Source organism: Podarcis liolepis, assembly GCF_965112155.1.
Source record: "Podarcis liolepis genome assembly, chromosome: 7".
Taxonomy (NCBI): domain Eukaryota; kingdom Metazoa; phylum Chordata; class Lepidosauria; order Squamata; family Lacertidae; genus Podarcis; species Podarcis liolepis.
The window spans coordinates 54,135,841-54,151,464 of NC_139561.1; the positions used below are offsets into that span (position 1 = coordinate 54,135,841).

The 15,624-nt window shown below is 42.7% G+C and overlaps 1 protein-coding gene across 1 annotated transcript in view; it reads left to right on the top strand.

The window, feature by feature from the left end:
- Positions 1-12,669, top strand: part of GNAO1 (G protein subunit alpha o1) — a 164,546-nt gene extending 151,877 nt beyond the window's left edge. Inside the window, exons 7-8 of the mRNA XM_083515109.1 lie at positions 7,984-8,137; positions 9,221-12,669. Coding sequence (XP_083371235.1) covers positions 7,984-8,137; positions 9,221-9,408 — 342 coding nt within the window. The 3' untranslated portion in view covers positions 9,409-12,669. The remainder of the gene's footprint in view (positions 1-7,983; positions 8,138-9,220) is intronic.
- The last annotated feature ends 2,955 nt before the right edge of the window (positions 12,670-15,624 follow it).

The window sequence follows — 15,624 nt, forward strand, 5'->3', positions numbered from 1 at the left end:
GCTTTCAAAGTGTGGTGGAAGAAGCTGCTCCATCACCAGTGTTGAAGTTAGGGATGGAGGAATCTGTCCATTTCTGTTCTCTAACATTTTTCATTTTTTCCCCATCTCAAATTAAGTTCTCCACATTTCTGCAGCAATTTGAGATTTAAAAAAACAAATCCTAATGAATATTCGTCGGCACAGTACAAATTTCTCCCAATAAGTATATTTATGTGTGCAGTTTTGACTAATACGCACACTTTTGCAAATGATTCCCTTAATATAATTGGTTTTTCGTGTTATTTTCACTAATAGATGCATTTTTATGCATGTTTTCCCTTAAACTGTGCATTTTAAAAATATTTTTTGGTTGGAGAACTGAATCGCAACATTTGGAGACACGCCAATCTCTAAGAATATCCATGTTTCCAAATGCATATTGTTTCAGAAAGTGTGAATTAGATAGTTTCTCATTAAAATGCAAGCAAACTTGAATTCCTCCTCCACCTCTAGTTGCTCCTCTGGCTGCTATTGGCTCTCCAGAGTCCTTTTCAGAGAGAATGCTTACTCATGAGAAGCAGGTGAAATGCCAGGAACTTGGGATCTTTGGCATGCAGAGCAGGTGCTTGACTGCTGAGCTAGAGTCTCTGGGGCAGAGCAGCACTTTCCCTTTGGCAACAGACAGTGGCGTAGCGTGGGGGGTGCAGGGGGGGCCGGCCACACCATGCGCAACATCTGGGGGTTAGGGTTAGGGGCGCAAATCCACATGTTAGGGGGCGCAAATCCACGGGTTAGGGGGCGCAAATTACTTTCCTTGCCCCGGGTGCTGACAACCCACGCTACGCCACTGGCAACAGAAGATGTGCCCAACCATTTTGATGTGTACCAACTGTGCACCGTGCCATTTATGCACATGGAAGCCTGTTTCTACATACACACATCTGCCTTGATGCATAAGGGGGGGGGGGTTGGCTGTGAACCCTAGGTTTTATGTGCAGCACATAAATAAGACTGCTGCAACTGCTGAAGAACTTGGGGCAGCCCCTACCATGGGTTTATGGTTCTGCATCTTAGCCTTAATTAGTTGATTTTGAAAGTGTCTCTCCCCGCCACCCAATACAGAGGATTTCCCTCTTACAACTATTTTCTTCTCTGTATATTTGGTTCCGTTTTACAACCCATCGTTTGCAAGATGACAGCCAGGGTAATAAAGTAGACGTGTGCGTTTTTCACACTACAGTTGTACCTTGGAAGTCGAACGGAATCTGTTCCGGAAGTCTGTTCAACTTCCAAAACATTCGGAAAACAAAGTGCGGCTTCTGATTGTCTGCAGGAAGCTCTGGAACAGTCACTTCCGGGTTTGCGGTGTTCGGGAGCCAAAACGTTCACGAACTAAGCTGTTCGAAAACCAATGTATGACTGTACTTTGTTCTTCTCTTAGTTTTGCTTTGTGGCTTGGAGAGATTCTTGATACTCATTCATTCAGTCCTCACTCATTTATTTCACTATAGACTCCTCCAAAGAGGGAACCAAGGGTAGGGTAAGGAAGCTTTCTTAGCTTGAGGGACACATTCCTGTCTGAGGGGTCATGTGCCAAAGGTGTGGCCAGAGGCCAAAGTAGCCAGACTAACAGGTATGAGTTTTACCTTCAGCTTATTCAAGCCACACATGCCAGAGATTTCCACTCTCTCACACACACAATTTCCGTCCTTCATCCTGCCAAGCTAGAGACATTATATTAAGTCACACTACAGCCGATCAAAAGCATTCAAAGAGAGTGTGTAGCAGGGCCAGTGAGGGGTGTTTCCTGAGTGGAAGTGGGTGTGGCCTGGAGAGAGTATTGAGTGCTGGATGGAGAGGCCTAAGGTTCCCCATCCCTGATATAAACCCTTCAGGGTGCACTCTGGGTTGCACCTTGAAGTAGGTTTTCAAGCCAAGATGTCAGTCCCACTGTCTGCAGATGCATTCCCTGTCAGAAAATCAGCCATGGCACCTATCAGTTGTTTGATGTGGGGGGAGGGCCTAAACTGGTGGGTTGCCCAATTTTTGACCCTGGTTGCACACATGCACCCCTGGCAACAGTATTGGGGGATGACCCACATGCAAAGTTTGCAGACACAGTTCATCATCCAGTTAGGACAACATCCACCAACCTGGTCCACTCCAGATGCTTTGGACTACAAGTACCATTGTCTCCATCCAGCACTGCTATATGATGCTAGGGCTGACGGGAGTTGTAGTCCACAAAATCCAAAGGTTGGGGAAGGCTAGGCTAGTTATACACTTTGAAAAGCCTGCTTCTTGTGTGCATGCATCACTAGATTGGCACAAACCATTTTGCCCTTGTCCTAATGTAACAATTCAGCTATATTCTTTAAACTTGCATTCCAACCATCTTTACACTTGGTCGTCATTGGCCTCCCACCCTTCTTTCCCCCACAGTAGATTTTTTTATTTTTTAGGGAAATGCTTTAAATAAATAAATACAAAAATTTTGAAGGGCCCTTGATGCTTGCTAAATCCTACTTTTTCTTTGCTGGTTAGTTGCTGAATTTTGTTTTTAATTTTTTTGCACATTTGATTGTTCTGAACCATTATTAACTGTCATTTTGTATGGAGTGCGAATGACTGTCTGTTGATTTAATAGGTCTTTTGATTCTTATTGTAATAATTTATTGGCTGTCAGTAATGTATTTATTAGTTACCAAATGTTAATAAAATGCCAGCTCTTTTCTAGCGTTTGAGATATTTTATTGGGTTTTCCTCTTCTGAGAAAGCCTCAAGGAAATCGCAGAATGATTAACAGTTTTGTCTGTTATGGGTGAAAAGAGGTCCTGTTTCACATGGTGCATAGGTAAAACTAGAGAACACCCAAAACCAAGTTGTAGCAATGGCCACCCACTTGGATGGTTTTAAAAGAGGATTAGACAAATTTGTGGCCGATAAGGCTATCAGTGGCTACTAGTGATGTTGATCTGCCTCCACTGCCAAGGGCAGTATGCTAAGAATCAGAAGTTAAAGAGCACTGTGGCACTCAGGTCCTACTTATGGGCTTCCCATAGGCATCTCATTGACTGCTATGAGAACAACATGTAGGACTAGATGGGCCTTTGGCCTGATGCAGCAGGGCTGTAAATAGGTTTGTGAGTGGCATAATACATGTTTCTTCATAAGGAAATTTCTGCCCAGTGAGGATTCCTCCATGGTAAGTTGAATGTTTCATCCTTTTTGCACATTAAGTGGATGCATGGGGTAAGGAACTGGGTTGGTGACTACTGCACTGAGCTGGTGACTCCCAATGACTACACTTTCAGCTAAAGTTCTGAACAAAGCCAATGGACGTACATATTGTGTGTGCGTAGACACTCTCTGCATAGTTGCAAAACGATGGAGTAAAGCTGCAACCTTAAGTATGCTTACTTGGGACTCTGTTGACCACAGTGGAACTAACATTGGAGTTGAGAGGGCTGTGCTGCATGTGTCTTTTTGAAAGGGTTAGATCAGCGACAACCAACATGATGTCCTCTAGATGGGATACCAACTCCCATCAGCCCCAAACAGCATGGCCAATGGTCAGGGATGGTCCAGCAACGTTTGGGCAGCTCCATGTTGGCTATCCCTGGATTAGATTAATTACTGGATGGTGGCTGATGGGCAACACTGACTGGGACTAATGGGAGTTGTAGCCCAAAATATCTAGAGGGCCTCATGTTGAAGAGACTTCTGTAGACAAGCTCTACATACCTAAATCCTGCTCATGTAAAGGCCTGCAAGGCTTCCCCCTTTTCTGCCATATTCTCGTCATCGCACCATCGCAAACCATTCTTCCAATGGGGACATTGCTTTGTGCCTGAAAGTCATTATCTTACACAAGATGCAGTCACCAGTTGGCCAACCTGCTTCTGTAACAAGCTCTTTTCCTACATAAGATCCCCAGCCATTAATATATGGTGGCACTCAAAACAAAGCAGGAAAGCAGGAAATTCTCTGTGTAACAAGTGTCATTTGTGGGGTTTCTGGACAGTCAATTCCCAGTACACTATCTGAATCCCATTTCCTAGTTCTGACTTGGCAAATTGTTTTATGAGGTGGTTTGCGTTTGACTTTCGGCAGGTTTTAATAGCCAGAACTGTTGCAATGTACTCTTCTTCCAATTAATGCAGGGATGTTTAATTGCGATGCAGTAGGGAAGCCAAATGGCCCAGCTGTTCAAAGGAACAGGAGGTCAAAGAGGCCCCTTTAAAACTCTCTCTTGGGCTCAACCCTGACACAGACATGCTTCCTTTGAGGGCAATGCCTCTTTGAGAGCCAGCAAAGACTAACTTTAGGGTAGCCATGTGATTTGCAGACTTCTTTTTCCATCTGCTGTGCACCAGAAGGTGTTGGTGCCAGCTTAGTTTAGGAAAACGATGAAAGTCTGTCCTGTCTCTTTGGGAACATGTGATAGAAGGCAGATAGAGGCAGATAGAATTCTGCATAGTATAGTTGCAGAAAGGATAAGAAGTTTTGCTCCATCCCTCATAATACTAGAACTCAGGGCCGTCATCTAATGAAGCTGAATATTGGAAGAGTCAGGACAGACAAAAGGAAGTGTTCTCCGTCGCTAAACTATGGAATTTGCTCCCGCAAGAGATAGCGATGGCCACTAACTTGCATGACTTTAAAAGGGGATTAGACAAATTCATGATGGATAAGGTTATCAGTGGCTCTGAAAACCAGTTGCCAGGAATTACAGGTGAAGAAGAATGCTGCTGCACTCCTGTCCTGCTTGCAGGCTTCCCAGAGGCATCTGGTTGGCCACTGTGAGAACAGATTGCTTGATTCGATACACCTTAGGCCTGATCTAGTAGGGCTCTTCTTATGTTCTGAAATTCCAAGAACAATATTCCTTTCATCTGATTCAACAAGGCTTCTCTTATGGCTACAGGGCTTAAAGCCAATGTCCACCCCACAAGAGGTGGCAGGCAGAGGGTAAGCCCTGTTCCCCATGAACACTGGGTTGGAAATAGGCACCCCATTCCTACCCACCCCCTCATTTCCCAGACGCATACCAGAGACAAGTATACTCTCACACAGCCAGCTATTCAAAACTAACAGGTTTTCTATCAGTCAATGCCAAGAAACATCAAACTGGGAGATACCTGCTGTACAACAAGATCAGGCTTAACCCACCCTCAGTTGTTACCTGGGACAAGTATTCACCCGCCATCACCCACCCATGAAGAGCACAGTTCCATGCTATAGGACTCTCACTCCAGCAGTATGTGACCGCTTCTCCTCTGGCCTAGTATTTGCCCTCTCCTTCCCCAGCACTAATAACAGGGTATGTTAATTTTGGGAAGTGTCCTTACTTGGCTGGAGAACTGCATTGTAGAATTCAGAGAAGTGTCCATTTTGAAGATTGGCTCTATTTTGGTTTGTGTGTTATTTCAGAAAGTGTGAATTAAGTAGGTTCACCTCTAAATGTGAAGTTAATCAAATTTCTTCCCTATTTCTACTTGTTAGCCATCTTTCCTGTCATCAAATGTTTCAGTTAATGCTCCAGGGAGATAGCATAACTTTCCCCCCAGAGCTTTTCTAAATCAGGAAGTGCAGGCAGCCGGGAAAGCTGTGAAGCACTAAGGAAATGTTTTGTGGAAATGGTGGGAAGGGGGACAAACAGCACCCATGGCCATCTTGTAACAATAAATTAAGCTCAACCCTTCATTCATCCAAACAATAAAGAAAGTCTAAAGACTCTCTCAAGTGCCCTGAAAAAGAATACAAAAAAAATGGGAAACTCAAGAAGGACTTTTGGATGGTATTTAACTTACTTATTAACTAACATGAACAAGATAATATTGGAAACAGTTGATGGGTTTCTACTTTCTGCTGCAAAGACCATAAAGGGGTTTTGTTGATTTAATTTTGTCTTTGTTTGGTTCTAAGTATCATATTTCTTAACTCAGTGTGTGTTGGAAATTGTATTATTTTGGTGTATTAATTTATTTATGCTGGGTCTGTGACCATATAAGAACATTTATCTCGCTTTGGACGTGCATGTTTTATGCCAATCTGCATCATCTTTTTGGGAAATATGCAAGTGGTGACACTAAGGCTTGGATGGGGAAAGTCAGGTGGAGACTCTGTGCTGCTGTGGTTTTTTGAGATGTCAATACTGATCATCTTCAGTGTTATGTACTGGAACTCGAAGGGAGCTCCATAACTGGGCCTCCAGCAAAATGCACTTTTGATCCTTGCTATAAAGATCTTCAGAAGGCTTTTAAAAGCTCGTGTATTTCAAAGAGCAGCATTTCCTAATCTGGTGCCCTCTGTATGTTTTGAATTACAACTCCATCAGCTGACTTTGGCTGGTGGACGTGGTAGTCCAAAACCTAGGGAGGGCACAAGATTGGGGAAGATTTCAGTGGTTAATTTTTGTATGTGAAATTCCTGAAAGCTATGGACCATTTTTAAAATGGTTTATACTCTTTCTAAGATGCTATTTTATAACTTTTTATACATTTTTATACCATTATAAAGTATAAAAATGTATAAAAAGTTATAAAATACTTTTATGCTTTAAAGTATTTTGATTCTGATTATAAACTGGCTTGTGAGGATTATATCCTAAAAAGAAAGCCTAGAAATATTCTAAATAAAGGTATATGTCTCACAAGAGTCTATATATATATATAGTTTTAAACCTGGGGAGGCAAGCCCTTGGGAACCAAGGTTTGGGAGTAAGAAAAGTCAAATTGTTAGAGAAGATACTGGTTGGAAATAGCTTTCTTGAAAGGCAAGGTATCAGTCCCTCAAATAAATGAGGCCTGTTTGGGGCTGCATCTGTTTATAGAATGATTAGCGCTAGACATGGATCCAGATAATGACTTTTGTATTTCTTTGGACCAGGAGCTCTTGGAGCAACCTGAAAACTGTCCTAGCCTAAGTTTTAATGATTTCTGTGCAACACCTCCTGCACACCATGTTAAGCCAGTCTGATGCTTCCAGACTGTCCCTGCTTTCAGGTGGGATCCAATCACACACTGGCAAATTCAGTTTTCTTTCATTATAGCTGGTTAGGTTGTTTTGCACAACAAACCTGCTTCCCCCAAAGAGTGGGTTTTTGCAATAAGGAAAAGGATGGTGAAGTGCCTTGGAAAGTGTACTGATAGCCCTTCCTTTGACACACTCCCATCTAACCTCCCTGAAAACAAATCAGACTGAATGCTCATTAAATAGCCAACATCATCTAATCTCCTTGTAAACAAATCAGAATGAAACGGGACATTTTCCCATGTACCTCAGCGATATCTTTTCTCTGTCCTCTCCACCTAAGGCTCAGCCCTTTTGGTTTGTTTCTTTAACAACCAACCATCATAAAGGGTTCTAAGAGCTCATTGCTCTGAGATGTTTTCGCTCAGCCTTCTCTGGCAGGCCTACTTGCCCTACAGGTGTGTCATGCCCTCCAACATTTCTCCACTGAAAATAGGGATGTCCTAAGGAAAAGTGGGGTGGCTTCTGTAAATACGGTACTGTCCCTGGACAACAGGGACACTTGGAGGGTATGGTGTTTTGGACTACAAAACTCCTATCATCCCGAACATCATGCAGCCATCTTGGCTGGGACTATTGGCTATTGTAGCCCAAAGCATCTGGAGGGCAACAGGTTGGGAAGGGCTTTTTTTTAAGCTGATCCTAATTGACAGATATGGCAACTGTTGTTTCTCTGTAATTCTCATGGGCATATCTTTCCAGGAGAGCTTTGTCTAAATGACACAGAAAAGCTAGGTGGAGAATAGGTGCTGAAGACATCATAACACCACCCATTTTCTTGACTTCACTTTTTCATGATATGTAACTCTTTGGGTTTTCGGTACACGTGGATCTTTGATCATTTCTCAGTTGCTGGTTTGGTAACTATTCTCTTTCTCTAATCCTAACTTTCTGTTTCTTTCTCTCTGTTTCTCTCTCTCTCGCTCTTTGTCTTTCTTTTCTTCTCTTCCTATATGTGCCTTGCCATAGAACCGCATGCATGAGTCTCTAATGCTCTTCGATTCCATCTGTAACAACAAATTCTTCATTGACACCTCCATCATTCTCTTCCTCAACAAGAAAGACCTGTTTGGTGAGAAGATCAAGAAATCACCTCTGACCATCTGCTTCCCTGAATATACAGGTATGTAATGGCAGCGCCTGAGGTGTTCAAGATCCAGCTGTGGAGCAAACGAAAAACAACAGACTGACCCATGGAGCAGAGTCTGCTGAAACCCCAAGTGTAAACCAGGAGATATTTGATCCAGTCCTGCCTGAGAGATAACTCCCCTAGAAAACAGACTACATACTCTGGCTGATTGCCTTCCTGTTTTCTGCCCGAGGCATCAGCTGAGCTACCATGATGTCACAGAGAGTTGGCAGATTCTCATCAGTGGGAAGGAAGTGGCCGTCTATGAGCAGAAAAAAAGCATCAGACTAATCACACAAGGCAGCTTCTGCCAGGCTGTGCCATTTCACAGGGCAAGTGGGGGGGTTGCATGTTTGAAAGCCCCCCACCCCAACATGCAAACACTCCCAGTATTATTAATATATATTTTTAAAAACTAGCATGTCAAGAAAATGAGTGATCATTGAGCCTTAACACATACTAGGGGAGTGGGGGGGGTGTTTCAAATATGCATTCAGATTAGGAAGAAATGGTTCAGATCCACCTAATTTAGTGGACTCACCTCAGATTGATCTGGAAGTGGATTTGGCAAACAAAGCTGCTTTCAGGAAAATAGCTCATTATATTCAGAGCCCAATTCCCAGATTAGCATCAGATCACATTTCCAATAACTTTATTTCCCACATCCTTACGAATCCTACTTCTAGAATACCAGTGAGGAGAGGGCTCACTCATGAGTTCCCTCAGGCATCCGGTCGACCACTATGAGATCTGACCTTTTTGAGGCCGTTTCCGAAGTTCTAAAATCCGCATGCACAGAGGAGTATGTTTGGTTGGTATTAGTCATCATTCCCGTGAATAAATTTTGCTTGCAGTCCATTGAGAAGTCCTGCTTGCAGGCTTCCCATCTGGTTGGCCACTGTGAGAACAGGATGCTGGACTTGATAAGCATTTGACCTGATTGAGTAGTGAGGCTCTTCTCCTGTTCTTATTTTATAGCTACCATCTAAACTTGTGCTGAGTTTTGTATTTGTATTTTTATAACGTTATTTTTTATTTTTTAAAATGTCTCCTACCCCTCCCTCCCTCTCTATGCAGGTCCCAACACATATGAAGATGCTGCAGCCTATATCCAAGCACAATTTGAAAGCAAAAACCGCTCGCCCAACAAGGAGATTTACTGTCACATGACATGTGCGACAGACACGGGTAACATCCAGGTGGTATTCGATGCCGTCACCGACATCATCATTGCCAACAACCTCCGAGGCTGCGGCTTATACTGACCCCTCTCCCTTTTCTCCATCCCATCCTGTATAGCAAGCAACTTATTTGGAAACAATCACAGCGAGAGGAAAATAAAATAAAATATTTGAAAAAAAAGGCAAAACAAAATATGAGTCTCTCTCACACACACACATGCAAACACAAACACAATAATAATAATAATCATAATGATGATGATGATGAATCATGCAAGTTGGTAAATAAAAAGGCATAATGAAATTTTTTATATAAAAACATTTTTCCTTTTCCTTTTATTTATTTATTTTAGTTTGCCTCAGAAGAGCACTGGGTAGCACTGATGCCCCTGACATCACCTTAAAATCCTTCCTTTCTGCTAAAGTAACGTTGCCTGCAAGCCTATACCTGTTGACTTGGGAGTAAGCCCCCATTGAAAGCAGCAGGACTTACCTCTGAGTAGACATGCATCGGATTGCACTAGTCATGGCAGGTAATTCATTGCAAAAGATGCTTTTGGAAAGCAACAAGAAAGAAAAAAGACCATACTCTGAATTTTTCTAAACTCGCCATCCACATAGCATAAGATACTACGTGAGTTTTAAAAGGAATCAACTTTCTTAAAAAAAGAAAAGAAAAAAGTGGTAATATTATTTTTTTTAAGATTCCTTTGTGCATAGGGTGCTTTAGGGTATGAGCGGGGAAGGATGGCTTCCCCTGCCCAGTTCCTGTGGATTTTTAAAAAAGATGTACCACCATCTAAGTTGCTGCTGCAATGCATCATTTGCCACAGGGCCGCTGAGCTTTCAGGGATCCTCAGTTCCGTTCAGCTATGGAGTAGTTAAAACCTATTAAAAGGGGGGAAACTGAGGGGGAGCTTGCGGGGAGAAAGAAACAGAATAGGGTTATAATAGAGGTGACAGGCCAGCACCCTTCGTTGACCATGTTTATATATAAAATCCTTCAGGAGTATAAAGAAAGGGGCCTGCTTCTGTCTCTGCTTCTTTAAACCAGCATGGGAGACTGGCAAAGGGAATTTCTATCAGCAATTTGAAAGTTGTACCTGAGATAGCATCCCTCCTACGCCCCGCAGGTCAGGTGGAAGAATTCCCCCTCTCTCACAAACAGTCCGTGCTCAAGCTCTTTATGCAGGAGAGATGGTGGGGAGAACATCCCCCATCCTTTATCGCAATTTAAGTACAGCTTTTATTTGGAGGATTACTCCTTTTCTAATATATTTGATTCCGGGTCTCCGTGCTCCCATCCACCCAATATTTATGTTCAGACCAGGCCTCCTGTGGGCCTCCCACCCCCAACTCTCCATTTCTGATTCTCCAGCACGGATCCTCTTCACTAGTAGCATGAACTTTGAGCCTTTATATAAAGACACGCAGCCTTCCATATCGCCTCGGTGTCTGATGTCCTGAATTTTTGGAATGGTGGCTGTGCACTTCTTTGGTTTGCTGTGTAAAACCTGGTTTTAGACTAGTCTTTACATTTAGAACCTAAGACAAACAAAAAGAGAATTTTTTAATGATGATGATGAAAGGGTAAAGAAGAGAAATTAAAGATTTGACTTCCTTATGGATTTTGTTAAGAAAGAAAAGAACAGAAAGGTCTCTCCCCACCCCCGATTCCCCTCTTGCTTTATTTAAAACACACACACAAAACACAGAGATCTATAAATACACACACACACACACACACACACACACACACACACACACACTGACATTGTGAACCCATTCTAAGAGAGACATTTTCTATTGGACTTGGTTCCGGTTGCTTGTTGGCACTGGTAGGGTGAAACCTTTGAGCAAGCAGAAGTCTGACCCATACAAACCGCCATCTTAAATCTTGGCAGATTCTAATGGCCATTAAGACGCAGACCCCAACAACCTTTCATATAGAGGGTTGCCAGCTATTGGGGATCAGCCGAGAAAGTTCAGGAACGGCTTGCCCAGCCAACAAGGCACCCTACATCTGTGGGAAATGCAGCAAAATAAAAAATAAAACAAAACGGAGGAGTTATGGGCCTCCCAGTTTCCCTCTCCCGTTCTACTATTACAGGTGCTGCTTTTTGCTCAGGGGGGATGGGATAATGGAGGCAAGTCCCTTCCTTTGCCCTTGCATCTCACTCACCTTAGCCATGACCTTGTAGGTGGTAACATTTAGGTGCAAAAAGATTGTCAGCAACAGAATCCCAGTGGGAATTGTTAGTGGCTCTTTGTATTTTAATCGTTGCTGTACTAATTGTTGCCCGCTCCAGGAAAGCGTTCTCTCCCCAAAAGCCTCTTGTCTACACGATGATCCGACACACCTGCCTTCAGAGTGGGCCAGGCAAGCAGAGAGGGATGTCTCTTTAACTTTCTCGTTTAATAATGATTCACTGTTCTGAATTGTCTCGTTCACTCTCTGGATTTGTATTTTTAAAAATAATAATAATAAGCACAGCTGTCTTTGGCCTCCCTAAATGCTCTTGTCTTTGACTTTTTTCCCTTCTGAATGACACTGTGTTATGCATTACCAATGTCCTTTCCTTTTTCTGTTTAATATTTTTTTTTAAGTGGGTTAGTTTAAATTGAGAGGGCATTATTTTTGTTGTTCCATTCTCATTTTTAATCCCCCACCATGCTTCCCTGTGAATACTTTTTTTTCATGCTGCTTCCTCTTCCTCCCTTGCACCCTTGCCCTTATAATCCTTCCTTTTAGTGAATGGTGTTTTCTCTCTTTCTCTCATGTGGGGGTGTTTGTGCTGCAAAAACAAAAGGGGAAAAATACAAAAAACAAAGAAAAAAATAAAATACTCTCTTAAAAAAAATAAAAAATACACCAGAAAAAACCACCAAAAAAAGTAAAACAAAAACAAAAATCGAATGTAGTGTTTACATTATTTAAAAAGCCACCATTTTCATGACCCTTTGTCATATCTACTTTTTGGTTAGCGATCAGATGTCTTCACGGTTTCACTTTTAAGAGGTACCTTTGCTGGAAAAAGCCAACTGCACCTGTCTAAAAACAGACTAAAATAAAGAGAAATTCATATATATATATATATATATATATATATATATATATATATATATCACACACATGCACACACACACACACACAAGCATATATATATATATATATATATATATATATATATATATATATTCATTCTAAAAGCGCCAGGTCTTTCTAAGCCTTTCTATTACCAATCGGTGAGGTTTCTGTGATCTTATTAGACACTGCCAATTTCTTTCTCTGACTAATGGAAAAAAAATTCATGTGTAGCTTAATAAAGAGAATGTTTGTCTGTACCACTGAGGCTCTTTCTCTCTCACCTTCTGATTCTACAGTCGTTTTATTGTAAATATATATATTATGTTCCCTCACTGGTTTTCCTTTTGAGCAAGTATATGTGTATGATAGACATATCCTGGGATATTTTATAGAGTCCTCAAACAAACCCCCCTCAAACTGGGGCCTCCGAGGATACCTAGGGTGGTCAGCCACTTTTAGTGAGTACCAATTGCCCTCTTCAAGCACCCAAGGGGGTGGGGGAAGCAGCAGGGACAAGTGCAATAACTCTCCCCCCTGTTGCTATCTCCTCCCCTCACAAGTTGGAGGGTGACTTTCTGAAGTGGGGAGTCTCCTTTCCTTGTGGACCTCACCCTGCAAGGTAGTACTGTGACTTCACATGAAGACAGGACGTTCCCTGCATTAAAGAGGCACCTTCCAGCTTCTGGAGGATGACACGGGGTTAACTTAAGGTTGCATACACAACATTCATTTAAAGCACATTTCCCCTCCAAAAAAGCTGGGGGGGGGGGGGCTTGGAATCATGGGAACTAGAGTTTGTTAAGGGTGCTGGAATTGTAGTTCTTTGAAGAATAAAGTACGCTTCCTAGGATTCTTTTTTTTTGGGGGGTGCGCTTTAAATGTATGGTGTTTACGTTGTCCTAGTGCACATTTCTGGTGTCTGTTGAGCAGAGAAAAAACTAAAAAGGAGGTGAAACGGAATGGGGTACATAGGAACAGGGCATGGCTGGCTGACACTCTGAACAGGTGCAGGTCAAGGCCTCACTTGTTGAGGCTTAAACTGACACACGAGTTATATATGTAAATCCGTTGATTTCAGTGGGCTTCAATATGCCTGACTACAGTGGATTTCAACTATAATGTAGGCATCTAGCCCAAGACTAGCCCAAGAGGTTTTGCCGCCTGAGGCAAAACCGAAAATGCCGCCGACCTCCCTCCCCGCCTTGCAACCTGACAAGGATCTTGAAAATTGGATTTCTTAGTGCGCTAAGAAAGTGTAATTGTGCAGTTGGATCCTGTGCATACTCAGCAGTAACCATGCTAAATTTCATGGGATTTGCCTCCCAAGTATGTGTGCATAGGACTGCGGATTAGGTATCATTCCATCCCGTGCCCCTGGCAGTCCCAGGAACAGTGATTTTACTATGCATTAGGGCATTATAGGTGGGTGTGTCCCTTTATAGTGCCCTTATGGTGGGCCAAGGGTATCCTTTTAAAGCAGCAAAAGCAGCTTTCTCTCTTGGCTTTGCCAAGTTCTGCCTCCTCTCCAGCTCTTCAAGTGGTATTCAAATAGGTTTAGATAAATTTGTAGTGGATAAGGCTACCTTCCTCCACTGTTGGGAAGCTGGAGGATGGGGGATGGCTGTTACACAGTCCTGCTTGTGGACTTCCCATTGGGCATTGTGATAATGGGATGGTGCACTTGACGGACCACTGTCCTGATCTAGCAAGCTCTTCTTTGTGCGTCCGTCATTTGAAGAGTTCTGGTGCCAGTCCCCCCGCCCCCCAGCACAGCCTTTATTTGAATAGTGCTTTCAAGTCCTATTTTGGGAAGTGTGGCTCATAGAAGCTAACAGCAGCTGCAGGAGGCTTTACCCAGAAAATACCCTAGGTCCCAGACTTATTTGTCTGTGAAATGGACACAATACCTACTCCAGCCAGGCAAAAGAACTCAAGGAGGGGATGGAGTGGAGAAAGTGAAGGGTTTGACCTGGAGAGGGGCAGCTATAGAGGCCTGGAGGGCCACATTTGGCCCTCAGCCCTGAGGTTCCACAATATGCAATGTATTGCAATGTATTGTGATATGCAATGTATTGTGATTTGCAATGTATTGTGAAGGTCTGTGCATACCTTCCTGGCAAGAGTGGGGACTGAGACAGCTCTCCAAGGCAGACAGAGGTGCTCATCCTCCTTTGGCAAAGGGACAGGAATCCCCCAAGGATGATAGACTTTCAAAGGCAATGGGCTTTAGCTGCTGGGTCTCACAGCAGTGACCTCAGCACGCTTTTGGTTTTAAGTGGAGAGGAAAAGGGAAAACAGAAAGACTTGGAGAGACCAAATGCAAAGGAAGGCAAAACTATTTAACCTTTAATACCAATATAGTTGCAGATGCCACACCTCCTTCCCTCTTCTGCAAGAATTCTTTCTCCTTTACAGCTAATGACGCAGTTTGAACATGCATACATATGGGGCCAAAGATTGACAGTGTCACAGGATACAGTAAAAAAGCGAGTCCTGGGCCGAAAAAGGCTGAAGATGTGTGCGGATGTATTTACACATGCATCTACATTCCTTGATTCATCTTCACTTGTATAGCAGCCGAAGGTAGGGGCCACTTTGAAAAGTCTTTGAGGTGGTATGAAAACTCTCTTTTGGGAATTAATTAGCTAGTCTTACTCAGACTTGGAAGTCTTCTCTTAATGCTGCAGCTTTCAAGTGTGATTCAGGTGGGTGACAATGGAACCATTCAGTCCTCTGAAAATGGCAGGTGCAGGCATTTCCGTTCCCTAACAGAAACGCAGTAAGAACTTTTGCTCTTACTCTCAAATATATCCATATAGAACCCTAAGACTCTGTGAACCCTTGTCCCTGGGATGATTCACTTCCTCTGACTCGTGAAACAGTTTACTGTGTCTTTGCAAAGAACGAAGTGTCCATAGACCCTAGCTGGTTTTGTGTGTTGCTGCTTGAGCCTTTGGATTATTACTAGATGTAGATAAGCTTTATTGTACTAGACAAAGGCCATGACAAAACCATATAAACACTATCAAAGAAATAAGGAACTATAAATCTAGATATCTAGATATCAAATCTACATAAAAACAGAAGGATTATTACTAAGTATCACTGAATTCAGAGTTTTTTAAGCGTTGGTTTTCACAGCAGCTCATGAACCAGATTTTTTATGGGAGGCTCCGGTTGGATGACAGCTGCAACAGGCAAGCAGTAGAATC